This window comes from Schistocerca piceifrons, chromosome 1 (genome assembly GCF_021461385.2).
Source record: "Schistocerca piceifrons isolate TAMUIC-IGC-003096 chromosome 1, iqSchPice1.1, whole genome shotgun sequence".
Lineage (NCBI taxonomy): Eukaryota > Metazoa > Arthropoda > Insecta > Orthoptera > Acrididae > Schistocerca > Schistocerca piceifrons.
This window is the reverse complement of record NC_060138.1, coordinates 721,735,190-721,748,529: the sequence shown is the minus strand read 5'-3', so window position 1 is coordinate 721,748,529 and position 13,340 is coordinate 721,735,190. Positions and strand designations below refer to the sequence as shown.

Genomic DNA, 13,340 nt, shown 5'->3' with positions numbered 1-13,340 from the left:
TGCTTGCGAATCACTCGCCCAACCGGTTAGAGAATTTTGCTCAAGTGTGTGGCACTCGTACCGAATAGGACAAAACGGGATATCAAACGTAGGGTATACAGAGAAAGGCAGCACGAGTGGTCACAAATTTGTTTGATCCTTAGGAGTGTCTCACAGAGATGCTGAAACAACTGGGCTGGAAGACTCTCGAAGATAAACGTAAACTATCCCGAGAAAGCCTACTTGGAAAGTTTCGAGAACCGGCTTTAAATGATTCTAGGACTATACTGCAAGCCCTAACAAATCGCTCCAGTAGGGATCGTGAGGACAAGATTACGATAATTACAACACGCACGGAGTCATTCAAACAATCATTCTTCTTGAGCTCCATTCTTGGATGCAATTGCAAAAAGAAAACCCTGATAACGGGTACAGTTGGATGTGCCTCTCGCAGTGGTTTGCATAGTGTGTGTGTGTGTGTGTGTGTTTGGAGATTAAGGGCGCTTAACGCCGAGTTTATCAACGCCCTTACACACATTGAAAGAAACGAATGTGCGTAAAATGACTAAAACAGTCACCCAGTGAGGAAGAAACCTGTAAGGTTACACTCTTTCACTCACTTCCCCCTCGCTAGCGATGACCCACACAATCACTCTAGATGTAGATGAAACACACATCCACAATTACCTCGCAAACGGCACATTTGCTGCCCTAAGTTACTAGAACGCTGTCGCTTCTACAAGTATTATCGTATACTTTCACCCCTGTCAGTTTTCGCTACTAATTGTTTTCACCCTGAGTACAAAATTTGCACCTTGTTGCCTGTGATGCCCCCCTCAGCTTGCCGCCCCAAAAGGCCACTTGGACCTTTAACCTTTCCCCCTAGGCTTAAACCAAGTAGAATTTTATTTGGAAGTCCGTTAGAAGTAAATGGCTTTCAGAACTCATTTCTGCAGTGTCCTTCGGGTATAGAAAATGGCTGCAAGGAAAATCGATTGAAGTGTGGTACTTCGAGAAGCTGCGGCGTACAAAGAAACATTCGTTGTCTGGAAAGCGTCGAGAGTGTATTAGTAGCACAGTCCAAAATATCTGCCTTTGTACGAAGATACTCAACAAGTTATCTCTAAGTGTAATCGCGAGTACGAATCTCATGAATTTCATTCACAATACGCACGTAAAAACATAAGAGGAAATGTTTTAGTACTGTCTTAAGAGATCACAGGGATAGTCATGAGAGAAAGAGCAGGGGTTGCTGGGATTTTCGTACGCTTGTTAATTTTATATCCCAATCACTTCCTGTATTATATTCTGGTGAAACCAGCACGTGTAGAGTTTGAATGAAGAAACTAATTAAGAAACGAAGCACAGTGGATCTTAGGTTCATACAGACTTTTCTAATTGCTTCAGTGTCTTCTAGTCCGTGAAATGGAATTCTATGTATGACAAGACATCGTACTTTTTGTTTGCGTCTGATAAGAAAATAGCAAATTTTCATGTCATTTTTTCAGAGGGAATGTTTTCGAAGTCGACACTCCGCATTTCAAAATTTAGCAGCTCCGTCCGAAACAAAGTTAACTTCGACCATAGACATGTTTTGTTTACCGTTAACACATTTGTGACATCGAGGTCTCTGCTATACCACCTTTGGTGTGTTAATTAGATATCTCGAATACAAATATTTTTATTGTGATTTTTTTTAAGAATATTAACGTCGTTTGTTCTACAGTTTCGTGTATCATTAATATCTGTGAATTCTCAAAGAAAATACAGTTAGATTGTGAAGATACAGTGTCTTTTCCTACATAGACCAAGAGGAATGAGACTAGATTCCTGACTAGGACGTACTGTGTTAAAAAACTTTGTTTAATTGCCTTAAGGCAGCTATAGCACTTGCTATAATCTGAATTTGCGGAACAGAGGATAGTGGAGCGATTGAAACTTCGGTGAGGTGTTTAAATTCTGCAAATAATGGCTTTTCCATAATGACATACTGCAAACTCGCAATATTTTCTTTTTACAGCTGACGTCATATGTTTCTTTTGCATTCAAGCTCGACAAGGATTAGTTTCAGCAAAATGATGATTTACAGCAGACTGATAACATTGTCCTTTTAGAACTGGGCACACAAAGTGTCCTCCTCATTCGAAGTTTCACCAAAATGATAATGCATGAGGTGTTAAGTGTGTGTAAAATATCTACAGTACAGTAACTTGTAAAATATTCGCAGGGATATAAAATACGAAAGCGTACGAAAATCGAAACATATTTACTAGTAACTCTTTCTGTCGCCAAGAAGTAACCTCATTTCGTTCTGGACTTGTAATATCGCTGATGGTTTCAGATGTTTCACCATAGCACCTGGATAAGGGATGGAGAGTGTTCCGCGTAGGTGTAAAAGCTGAAGTTTATTTTAAGATATTTGTGTACGATTCTAGTGTTCTATTATGCGAGTAGAAAATTAATAAAAAGTGTCCATTTGGTCTTTTTTTGATGAACTATGTTGCGTCGGTTGATACTCTCTGTGCTGATCCGTAATGCCGTATCATGAAGCAAGGCCAGTATGGAAGTGACCAATAATGTGAAAGGCACAGTCGTAAGAGTTGAAGTTGATTGTTGATTTTTTAATTTTAGGAAATTTCACTCTACAGTACTCTCACTACGCGATAGAAAGGCTTATATGTTTGTGTTAATGGCAAAGACGTACAGTGCACGCTCATTTCCTGATGTCTCGGCGTCAATAGCGAGCAGCTTTGGGCTACTAGTGTTATGCTCCATCGTTAAGTAGCAAACAAGACTGTGTGCAGTAGCGAGCGTAGTTGAATACTGTGTTTTATTTTGCTATGGTGTGTCAAGTTTTCTCATGATAAAATGAATTTTCTTAATTGGTCCATAGTGGGCATTACCTGCGTCTCATTATCGGTGAGGAAAGATTCCTGTTCATAGTGAGGCCTGCTTTTGTAGATGCTCATTATTAAGCACAAATATGCCGTAGAAGTGCGCTGTTAGGATAAGACCTGCTGTTTCACACCCTCCTCTCCCCGTGTCACTGTATTTACGAGGCGGAGAATACTCCTCTTCGCTAAAATCAGACAGTAGTTCCATTCATTATAGGGTATAGATGTTCGCTTATCTTACATTCCAGCATTGTATTCACACTTTCCACCATTTAGTTAAGCCATATACATAAGAAGCGTAGTCATAGAATTTTAACTATCACTTCGAAAAAACTAAGGTTACATCATTTTTTGTTTGCTGGTTGGCTATAGATCTACTTCTATATGCATACATACCTTGCAAACCACTCTGAACTCGTCTCCAAGGGCTGTTGTGGCGGAATGGACAGGTGTTAGTCTCTCCTAGACCGTACAGAAAGGTGTCATTGACACGGATCAAGATATAGACGTAAAAGACTACGATTGTAGAATAGCCAGTGATCACTGTACTATAGAGCAAGAACAACATTCAGATGAACTTCAGCGCAATTTTGATGTGGATCGGCCTGTCTCCCCAACAAAATACTTAGTTTTAGTTAAAATCAAATGTGTTTTGAGTGGTGATTAAGAAAAATGTAGATCCCAATACTGAATGTCAATTTTGTTGACTTTTTATACGTATTGAGTGGAATCTTTATGTGAATTTAGTTTTATGGAAATGTAGTTGCAACAAAGATAATACAATTTTTCGGAATGAAAAATTCTGTTTTCTAACAGTCCATTCACGTGTACTATTTATAAAAATGCTGCAGGCTTTATTTCGTGCAATAAAATAAACAAACTTCATTTAGACAACACGTATAATGTCGGTTTAAACGTAGGGAACCCAGAGGCCCACCTCGCAGTAGACGTTACAGAAACGTCACCCCGTGAGTTACGGCTAAATGCCTCCCTGTGTGCTGAAATTAGCCAAATCTTCTCTTCGCGATCCCTACGTGAGCTATACGGAAAAGGATTCAGAGTATCTTCAGGTGATAAAATTGAAGGTCGTAGTGGTGATTCATTTACAGTAGCGGCGGAAATGTTGCAGCCGTGTCAGGTTAATCCAGATGACTAAAGCAGTCTTCGACAGCAGCGCGGACATGTTGCAACTGTGTCAGACCAATCCATTAGCTGGCGACAGTTATGCTTCTCCCGAAAATGAATTATACCCGTTAATCTACCGTATCAGCGGGCTGCGCCGGGAAGTTTTTTCTCTTCTAGCGGCGTACTACGGTGCAATGGCGCGGAGATTTCACCGTGTCAAGCGTGCAGACATATTAAATAAAAAAATTAATGGCTTAACTATATTTTTCCGAGGTCTCCATCAAAAGTGTGAGAGTAGCCTTCGTACATACTGATAGTGGCATAATCTCGGCGGCTTGCCATTCAAACGGCCACAACAACAGCACGACACTCCTCACATTCAGTATTTCATGTCAGACCTACAATAGTGTTAAATCTCTGTATTTGTCTCGCACAGTTCTGAATTCTGATATTTAGTGGAAGAAAGAAAGGTCATAGTTAAGTTAAATAATGTTAATGCTTGGATTTTAGTGATTAACAAAGTTCCAAAAAATGCGTTAGCCTCTGTTTCATGAAGCACTTGTCACTATTCGTCTGGGTGAAAAGAGGTACGAATATCTTTAATGGATAGAAAGTTATGCAGGGTGGAAAATTTAGCTCTTGCATCCTGCCTGCGTAAGTGCGGAAATAAGCACATTCTTTAATGGAACTTTGCCACTCTTTTGCAGCCAAAGTACTATAAACTTGGAAACTGTTGAATAAGAACTAGACAACTAACTACAGTTCCACCATGTAATGCCCACTTAAAGACAAGAAAGATTTCTAGCAATATAATCGTTATGTAACGAAAGTCATAGTGTAGCAGTTACACAGCTAATAGAGAGTAGGTGAGAATTTCAAGTGAACAACAATAGGAACAAGGCAGAATAATCTGAATCAGACAAAAGTCAATATCATACAAGAAAGTACACAGAAAATTTATTAAAATGAAAAAGTTGAAAATAAGAGAAAAGTGTAACAACAATAGGCTAACTTACATTGATTACACACCAGGTTTCATCGGTTGTGATTGCTGTTGGCACATAACCAGCTATGGAGAAGAATGTTGCAAGCATTCCAAGCTGGTTCTAAATGTTGGTATTGTTAAAGATATTTATAAGAAATGCAGAGAGAGTTAGTAATAACAATAACAGTATTCTGCAAGTGCCTGTAATGCCGGATAAGATGTACAAAAATGCAGAGTATGTAAGAATGGTGCTGACAGATAATGCCATTTTAACAGAAATGGTTAAAGCTGGAGGTTGAGCAAAACTGAAGGAACACATAAAATTGTTTCCCAGTCAACCGTGGTACAAAGGAATCTAACTCATCAAAACTGGGATACCTTGGAAATTATTTTACTTAATATAAATGACAAGATAAAAAAAAACTGACTCTACCAGCCCCCTCTGACTAATGTACAACACATTCACTAAAATTATCACCAAGTGCATTGGAAAAATGATGGTTCATAATCAGGCATGGGAACTATTTCGTTTTAGATGTGGAAATTGTGTACTAGAACCTTTGAAAATTCTGAATAAACTTATAGAACATAGCTGTGACTATGAACTACCACTTTGTCAAAGATTCATAGATTGTTACTCAGTTTTAACAAAATCAGCTCTCAAAGCCTTTGATAAATAAGAGATAGATTCAGCCTATGTTAGAATACTGAAAAATTTGATGTCAATGCTACAGCTCACGTTAGACCTTCATTATGATTGTGGGAAATTCTGAACTAAAAGAAGAATCGGGCAAGGAGATTCTATATTGTCCAAACTATTTCAGCTGCCTTTGAGGAAGTTTTCAGATCCTAAACCGCAAAACACTGCACTAATATAACACATCTTAAACATCTCTGTTTCACCTCTATTTCAGATAAACTTCAATAATGAAAGCAATAGAAAAGTTTGGAAATCAGTCTAAAATAATATATAAATAACACATTGAAATGAAAATAGTATGAAGTAGCATTGAAGTTGTGGAATTAGTTGAGTCTTAGCATACAGAGCAGCTGAAGACAGCCAAACATATAAACAGAAAAGGAAAAATGGCTTGACATTTTTTTGGTAAAGTAAATAGAAACTGGAAATATAAGTTCTTGATGTGACTCAAATGGAATTTTTGTGATCAGCGTATACAACAGTTTTTTTTTCTAAGGGCTTGGATTTTCACTGCAAAGCTGATTGCAAAACTGAGGCTTGGTCAGTGTGCAATAGAGAGATCTATACAAGGAATTACTGACAAATACAGGAAAAGAAACACACAGACAGTGGCGAGACCAGAGTAGAACAAGTAATTATAACTGAACTGAAAATAAAATGAAAGGAGGGGGGGGGGGGGGGGGGGAGGGCATGTAGGAAGGTGAATTGATCGCATAGGAAACAGAGAAGTTCCCAAGAGAGGAAAAAAAGAAGTCAATGATATCATTTGAATACATACCGGAGTACGAGGAATGTTTATAGCTGAGGATCATAATATATGGAGACTTATCCAGCAACAAATGTCAAATGGTGCATGATGATGCATTAAAATGCAAAGTGTTTTTGGTTTGATATTTTTATCTGTCATATCGTATGAGCCGAAACAACACATATTAGATAAAAAAAAGCTCTGTAGGGAATGAAGTCAATCTACAATGGAGATTGCTAGTAAATCATTCATGTAACCAACCTTAGAAGATAGCTAAAATTTGTAGGGTCCATATCAAATACGACTGATGGAGGACATTGAATGTATACAGAAAAGGGCACCAAGGATACACAGGTTTGTTGAACCCATGTGAGACTGCTGCAGAGATGCTGAACAAACTGAAACGGCAGACATTTGAAGATAGATGCAAAATATCTCACGAAAACCTACTTATAAAGATTAAAGTACCGGCTTTAAGTGATTACTCTGCGAATGTACTACAATCACTGGTGTATCATTCCTGGCCAGCTAGTGTCGCCGTGCGGTTCTAGGTGCTTCAGTCTGGAGCCACGTGACCGCTATTGTCGCAGGTTCAAATCCTACCTCGAGCATGAATGAGTGTGATGTCCTAAGGTTAGTTAGGTTTAAGTAGTTCTAAGTCTAGGGGACTGATGACCTCAGATGTTAAGTCCCATAGTGCTCAGAGCAATTTGACCATTTTTTTGTATCATTCCTGTAGGGCTTGAGAGGCCAAGTTTAGATTCATTGCGGTGCACACAGACTCATTTAAATATTCATGTTACCCGTCCTCAATACATGAATGGAAAGGGTAGAATCCCAAACGACTGGTGCAATGGGAAGTACCATCTGCCATGCACTTCAATGGTTTGCAGAATATGTATGTAGGTGTTGATGCAGACATATAAAAAGAGTTCTAGAACTTACAAATACAGATTTTTTTTATAAAAATAGCATTCTAATTGGTATGGGATGATTGGAGAATTGAAACCAGATAGGTAATGAAAATGGGGAAGTTAAGATTATGAAAACTGTGTAGTAATGATTTCTCCCAAGATTTAAACATGTTACCAGCCAGTCCTCTTTATCTTTTCCATCTCAAAAATATCATGATTAGTTTTTGGTGAAGACTGCTTTTATTTTTTTTTCTTCTTGTGTGTGTGTGTGTGTGTGTGTGTGTGTGTGTGTGTGTGTGTGTGTGTGTGTGTGTGTGTTTTTTTTTTATTTTTTTAGAGAGAGAGAGGATACACTTCGTATCAGTTCTCTATGTAGTTGACACATGCTTCATACTGTTTCAGTGATTAGCACGCCGCTGGGACCTGAGCCAACAACATTGCAGTGTCCATCATGTCACAAGACTGTAACAACTGAGATAAGATACAGAAGCAACACAAAAACACACGTAGTAGCAGTTCTTCTCTTTGTCTTCCTGTAAGTATTTAACAGGCTTACCAGTTTTACTTATTTCAAAATGTGGGATTAGTGTGTCCTGCTTAAAACTGTGCACATCAAAAATTTTATTTATCAGTTATTCTATTAATTAGATTTAAGTCCACATACATTGTGTCCTTTCAGTTGCAAGTGATCTGACAACAGTTTACAGAAATAAAGCTGCTGTAGGGCTTAACAGTGACTAGTGCAATAAGTACACATGAGAGGCACTGGATGTTGTGGTACATACAATTTTCCAAGAATACGGGGTGTTACAAAAAGGTACGGCCAAACTTTCAGGCAACATTCCTCACACACAAATAAAGAAAAGATGTTATGTGGACACGTGTCCAGAAACACTTAATTTCCATGTTAGAGCTCATTTTACTTTCGTCAGTATGTACTATACTTCCTCGATTCACCGCCAGTTGGCCCAGTTGAAGGAAGGTAATGTTGACTTCGGTGCTTGTGTTGACATGCGACTCATTGCTCTACAGTACTAGCATCAAGCACATCAGTACATAGCATCAACAGGTTAGTGTTCATCACTAACGTGGTTTTTCAGTCAGTGCAATGTTTACAAATGCGGAGTTGGCAGATGCCCATTTGATGTATGGATTAGCATAGGGCAATAGCCGTGGCGCGGTACGTTTGTATTGGGACAGATTTCCAGAACGAAGGTGTCCTGACAGGAAGACGTTCAAAGCAATTGATCGGCGTCTTAGGGAGCATGGAACATTCCAGCCTATGACTCGCGACTGGGGAAGACCTAGAACGATGAGGACACCTGCAATGGACGAGGCAATTCTTTGTGCAGTTGACGATAACCCTAATGTCAGCATCAGAGCAGTTGCTGCTGTACAAGGTAACGTTGACTACGTCACTGCATGGAGAGTGCTATGGGAGAACCAGTTGTTTCCGTACCATGCACAGCGTGTGCAGGCACTATCAGCAGCTGATTGGCCTCCACGGGTACACTTCTCTTCTGCGAATGGTTCATCCAACAAAGTGTTAATCCTCATTTCAGTGCAAATGTTCTCTTTACGGATGAGGCTTCATTCCAACGTGATCAAATTGTAAATTTTCACAATCAACATGTGTGCGCTGACGAGAATCCGCACGCAATTGTGCAATCACATCATCAACACAGATTTTCTGTGAACGTTTGGGCAGGCATTGTTGGTGATGTCTTGATTGGGCCCCCTGTTCTTCCACATACACTCAATGGAGCACATTATCATGATTTCATACGAGATACTCTACCTGTGCTGCTAGAACATGTGCCTTTACAAGTACGACACAACATGTGGTTCATGCACGATGGAGCTCCTGCACATTTCAGTTGAAGTGTTCGTACGCTTCTCAACAACAGATTCAGTGACCGATGGATTGGCAGAGGCGGACCAAGTCCATGGCCTCCACGCTCTCCTGACCTCAACCCTCTTGACTTTCATTTATGGGGGCATTTGAAAGCTCTTTGTCTACGCAACCCCGGTACCAAATGTAGAGACTCTTGGTGCTCGTATTGTGGACGGCTGTGATACAATACGCCATTCTCCAGGGCTGCATCAGCGCGTCAGGGATTCCATGCGACGGAGGGTGGATGCATGTATCCTCGCTAACGGAGGACATTTTGAACATTTCCTCTAACAAAGTGTTTGAAATCACGCTGGTACGTTCTGTTGCTGTGTGTTTCCATTCCATGATTAATGTGATTTGAAGAGAAGTAATAAAATGAGCTCTAATATGGAAAGTAAGCGTTTTTGGACACATGTCCACGTAACATATTTTCTTTCTTTGTGTGTGAGGAATGTTTCCTGAAAGTTTGGCCGTACCTTTTTGCACCAGCATATCTGATTCTCAAACGTCACTTCTTTACATCTCTTTCTGGCCTGTTACATACTGTGTTAACCTTGCTTCACTGCAGATAATAGACAAAATTATCAAACAATGCAAAATCGAGGATGGAATGTAACAATATCAGAGAAGGAAAGTTGCTACTCACCATATAGCAGAGCCCTGAGTCACGATAGGCACAATAAAAAGATTCACACAATTAAAGCTTTCGGTCATAAGGCCTTTGTCAGCAGTAGATACACATACATGTATACATACATACATACATACATGCACGCGCGCACGTGCATGCCCGCGTACGCATGTGCAAGCCTGCGCACGCCCACGCATGCGCGCGCACACACACACACACACACACACACACACACACACACACACACACACACACACACACACACAGCTCTCTGACACAGTAGATAGGTGTGTGGGCAAGTTGCGTTTTTGTGTGTGTGTGTGTGTGTGTGTGTGTGTGTGTGTGTGTGTGTGTGTGTGTGCGTGTGTGTGTGTGTGCGTGTGTGTGTGCGTGTGTGTGTGTGTGCGTGTGTGTGTGTGTGCGTGCGTGCGTGCGTGCGTGCGTGCGTGCGTGCGTGCGTGCGTGCGTGCTTATCGCGACTCAGCATCTCCGCTATATGGTGAGCAGCAACTTTCCTTCTCTGGTATTGTTATAGACAAAATTATCTTTGTGATAGCAAAGATATGATTATTGCAGTTCATATGCAAAAAGTATCGGATATAAATTGAGTAATGTGAGTCATCTTGTTTAGTGTGTGATCATTAATGTCTACTTCAGGCTGTTGTTACTTGTTTGGAACTGCATAATACGTGTTTCCATGAGATTAAGATTTATTTGCTGTTGGCCTGTACAGCTATCATCAGAGCTGTGCCTGGTAAAAATGAATTAGGCCTTTGGTTCGTATGGTTGTGTCAACAGCAAACATTAGTTTTTGAACCAACCTTTAAAGTCATTGGCAAATCACTTACATAGTTTAAGAACAGGAGCAGACCTACATGTGATTCTTATTTTCCTCCATTACGAAGTTAGTTTCATTTCTTTCACATGGTATGGCACTGACCCTACCTTCTTTCTGTTATGAACTGAAGTCTTCATCCATGCAAAAGGGATTCCTTTACAGCTGCAACATTTTAATTTTCCAAGTCTACACAGGCAAATGTTTTGATGAGGTTGCAGAATATCCCAACTGGATAATTTGTCTTATTTAGCTCTTCCAGAACTTCATTTTTGGGTCTTACATGACTTTCTTGTGGAAAATTCTTTATGTAAGTAGAACCTGGGAGACAGTTAACAGTTTCTACTCACAAAAGTGACTCAGTAATTATCATAAATAACTTCCTCGAAGCTATTTTTAAAAAAGACTGGAAGGGTAAAATGCCTCCTTAATTAGGGGACTGTTTTCTGTAGTTACATTCAGAGGAATGTTACTACATCGCATTTAAGTCTGTTAGAAAATATGCCCTGAGTCAATGATAGATTACTACAGATTACAATGGCAACTTAAGGGTAGTCGCGTCATTTAGTGGCTGTAGTACGATAGAAGATGACTTAGGTAGCTTTTCTATTTGGTGTGATGAATGGCAGCTTGCTCTAAATGTAGAAAAATGTAACTTAATGCAGAGGAGTAGGAAAAACAGTCCCATAATGTTTTAATGCAGCATTGATAGTGTGCTGCTTGACACTATTTAGGTGTAACATTGGAAAGTGATGTGAAATGGAATGAGCCCATAAGGACGGTAGTAGGGAAGGTGAATGGTTGAATTCAGTTTATTGAGGGAATTTTAAGAAACTATAGCTCATCTATAAAGGAGACCTCTACAGAACACTGTTGCGACCCATTCTTGAGTACTGCTTGAGTGTTTGGGGTCCCTACCAGCTCAGATTAAAGGAAGACATCAAAGCAATTCAGCGACACTTCGCTAGATTTGTTATCAGTAGGTTCAGTCAGCATATGAGTATTGTGGCAATGGTTTGTGAACTCAAATGAGAATCCCTTGAGGGGAAGATGTTCTTTTCACAAAACTTGACTGAGAAAATTTAGAGAACCAGCATTTGAAGCTGACTGCAGAATGGTTCTACTGCTAGCAATATACATTTCATGGAAGGTTCATGAAGATAAGAGAAATTAGGGCTCATATGGAGACACACAGATTGTTGTTTTTCCCTTGTTCTATTTGCAAGTGGAACAGTAAAGGAAATGACCAGTAGTGCTACAAGGTACTCTCCCTCATGCACCATATGATGGTTTGTGGAGTGTGTATATAGATGTAGCAGCAGCACACAGTTTTAATAATCTTGTGAAGACACCACCAGTTTACATCTTTTAGCGGCCTAATTAATTTTGTAATCTGCTTAGACCTGTTATGTTATTGAAACCCACTTTTGTTGATGAATCATATAGTGAATTTGTATTTGGATGTTTATTGATGGGTGCAGTGTTCATTGACACTGTGAACAGAAGTAAATATTAATTTTGGTACCCAGTTATTTTGTAGGAATTCAATTTCATTAACACTGTTATTTTTCTTGTGTTTGAAAGCGGAAATCTAAGTAACACAGCCAGAGGAGATAAGGAAAAGATGGCAAGAGTACTGTGGCAAACTAACAAATGCAACAAATAGTGATGGAAAGATAACAGACGTATGGTGGAGGGGGGGGGGGGGGGGGAGGAATGGACTTGCATAAACAAAAAGATATTAGGATGTTAGAAGTGCAACTAGTGATTAGAAGAATGAAAATGAGAAAGGCACGTGGGATAGATGAAATAACTGTTGGAATGATAAAGGCAGCTAAACCTACTGGATTTCAGTGTTTACATAGCCTGCTAAGATACGTGTAGACTAAAAACTGTGTGCCTGAAGAATTGGCAAATGATCAAAGATTTTTGTGGCAGCATAATTCACCCCTTTCTGTGCCAACGTGAGATTTAATCCAGAATAGTGAAGATCATTCTTTCTTACAGTGTTGTAACTGTGAACTTCACTGATCTTTTTGAAATGGGATGGGTTATTAATGACAAATTTCATAAGTGAATATATGTATTGTGAAGGTACTGTGAATATCCTGAGTTCCTTAAATAAATGTCTGCAATGTGATCTTGGGTGGGCTCCAGCTATTATGCTGATTACACGCCTTTGTGCAATGAATACTTTCTCTCTTAATGATGAATTGCCCCAAAATATGATGCCATACAAAAGCAGTGAATAAAAATAGGCATAGTAGGTTAATTTACTGATATGTTTCACCAAAATTTGCAATAACCCTGATAGCATAAGTAGCTGAACCTAACCGTTTCAGCAGATCGTCAATGTGTTTCTTCCAATTAAATTTCTCATCAATGCACACACTCAGAAATTTTGAGTATTCTACCTTAGCAACAGACTTCCATTGATAGTCTATATTTATCAGTTGTGTTATGCCATTTACTGTACGGAATTGTATAAACTGGACATTGGACACAATATTTAGTATGAGGCAATTGATGGAAAGATATTGGGTGTACGGGAAAGATCTGTTGATGACATTCATTGACTTACTGAAAGCACATGATAGTGTCCCCAGAGGAAAGGAGTGAGGAAGTTTGAAGAGAA

General features: G+C 39.5%; 1 protein-coding gene across 1 annotated transcript in view; it reads left to right on the top strand.

The window, feature by feature from the left end:
• LOC124791841 (lipopolysaccharide-induced tumor necrosis factor-alpha factor homolog) overlaps positions 1–13,340 on the top strand; it is a 116,907-nt gene that overhangs the window by 86,335 nt on the left and 17,232 nt on the right. The window contains exon 3 of the mRNA XM_047257891.1: positions 7,748–7,880. Coding sequence (XP_047113847.1) covers positions 7,748–7,880 — 133 coding nt within the window. The remainder of the gene's footprint in view (positions 1–7,747; positions 7,881–13,340) is intronic.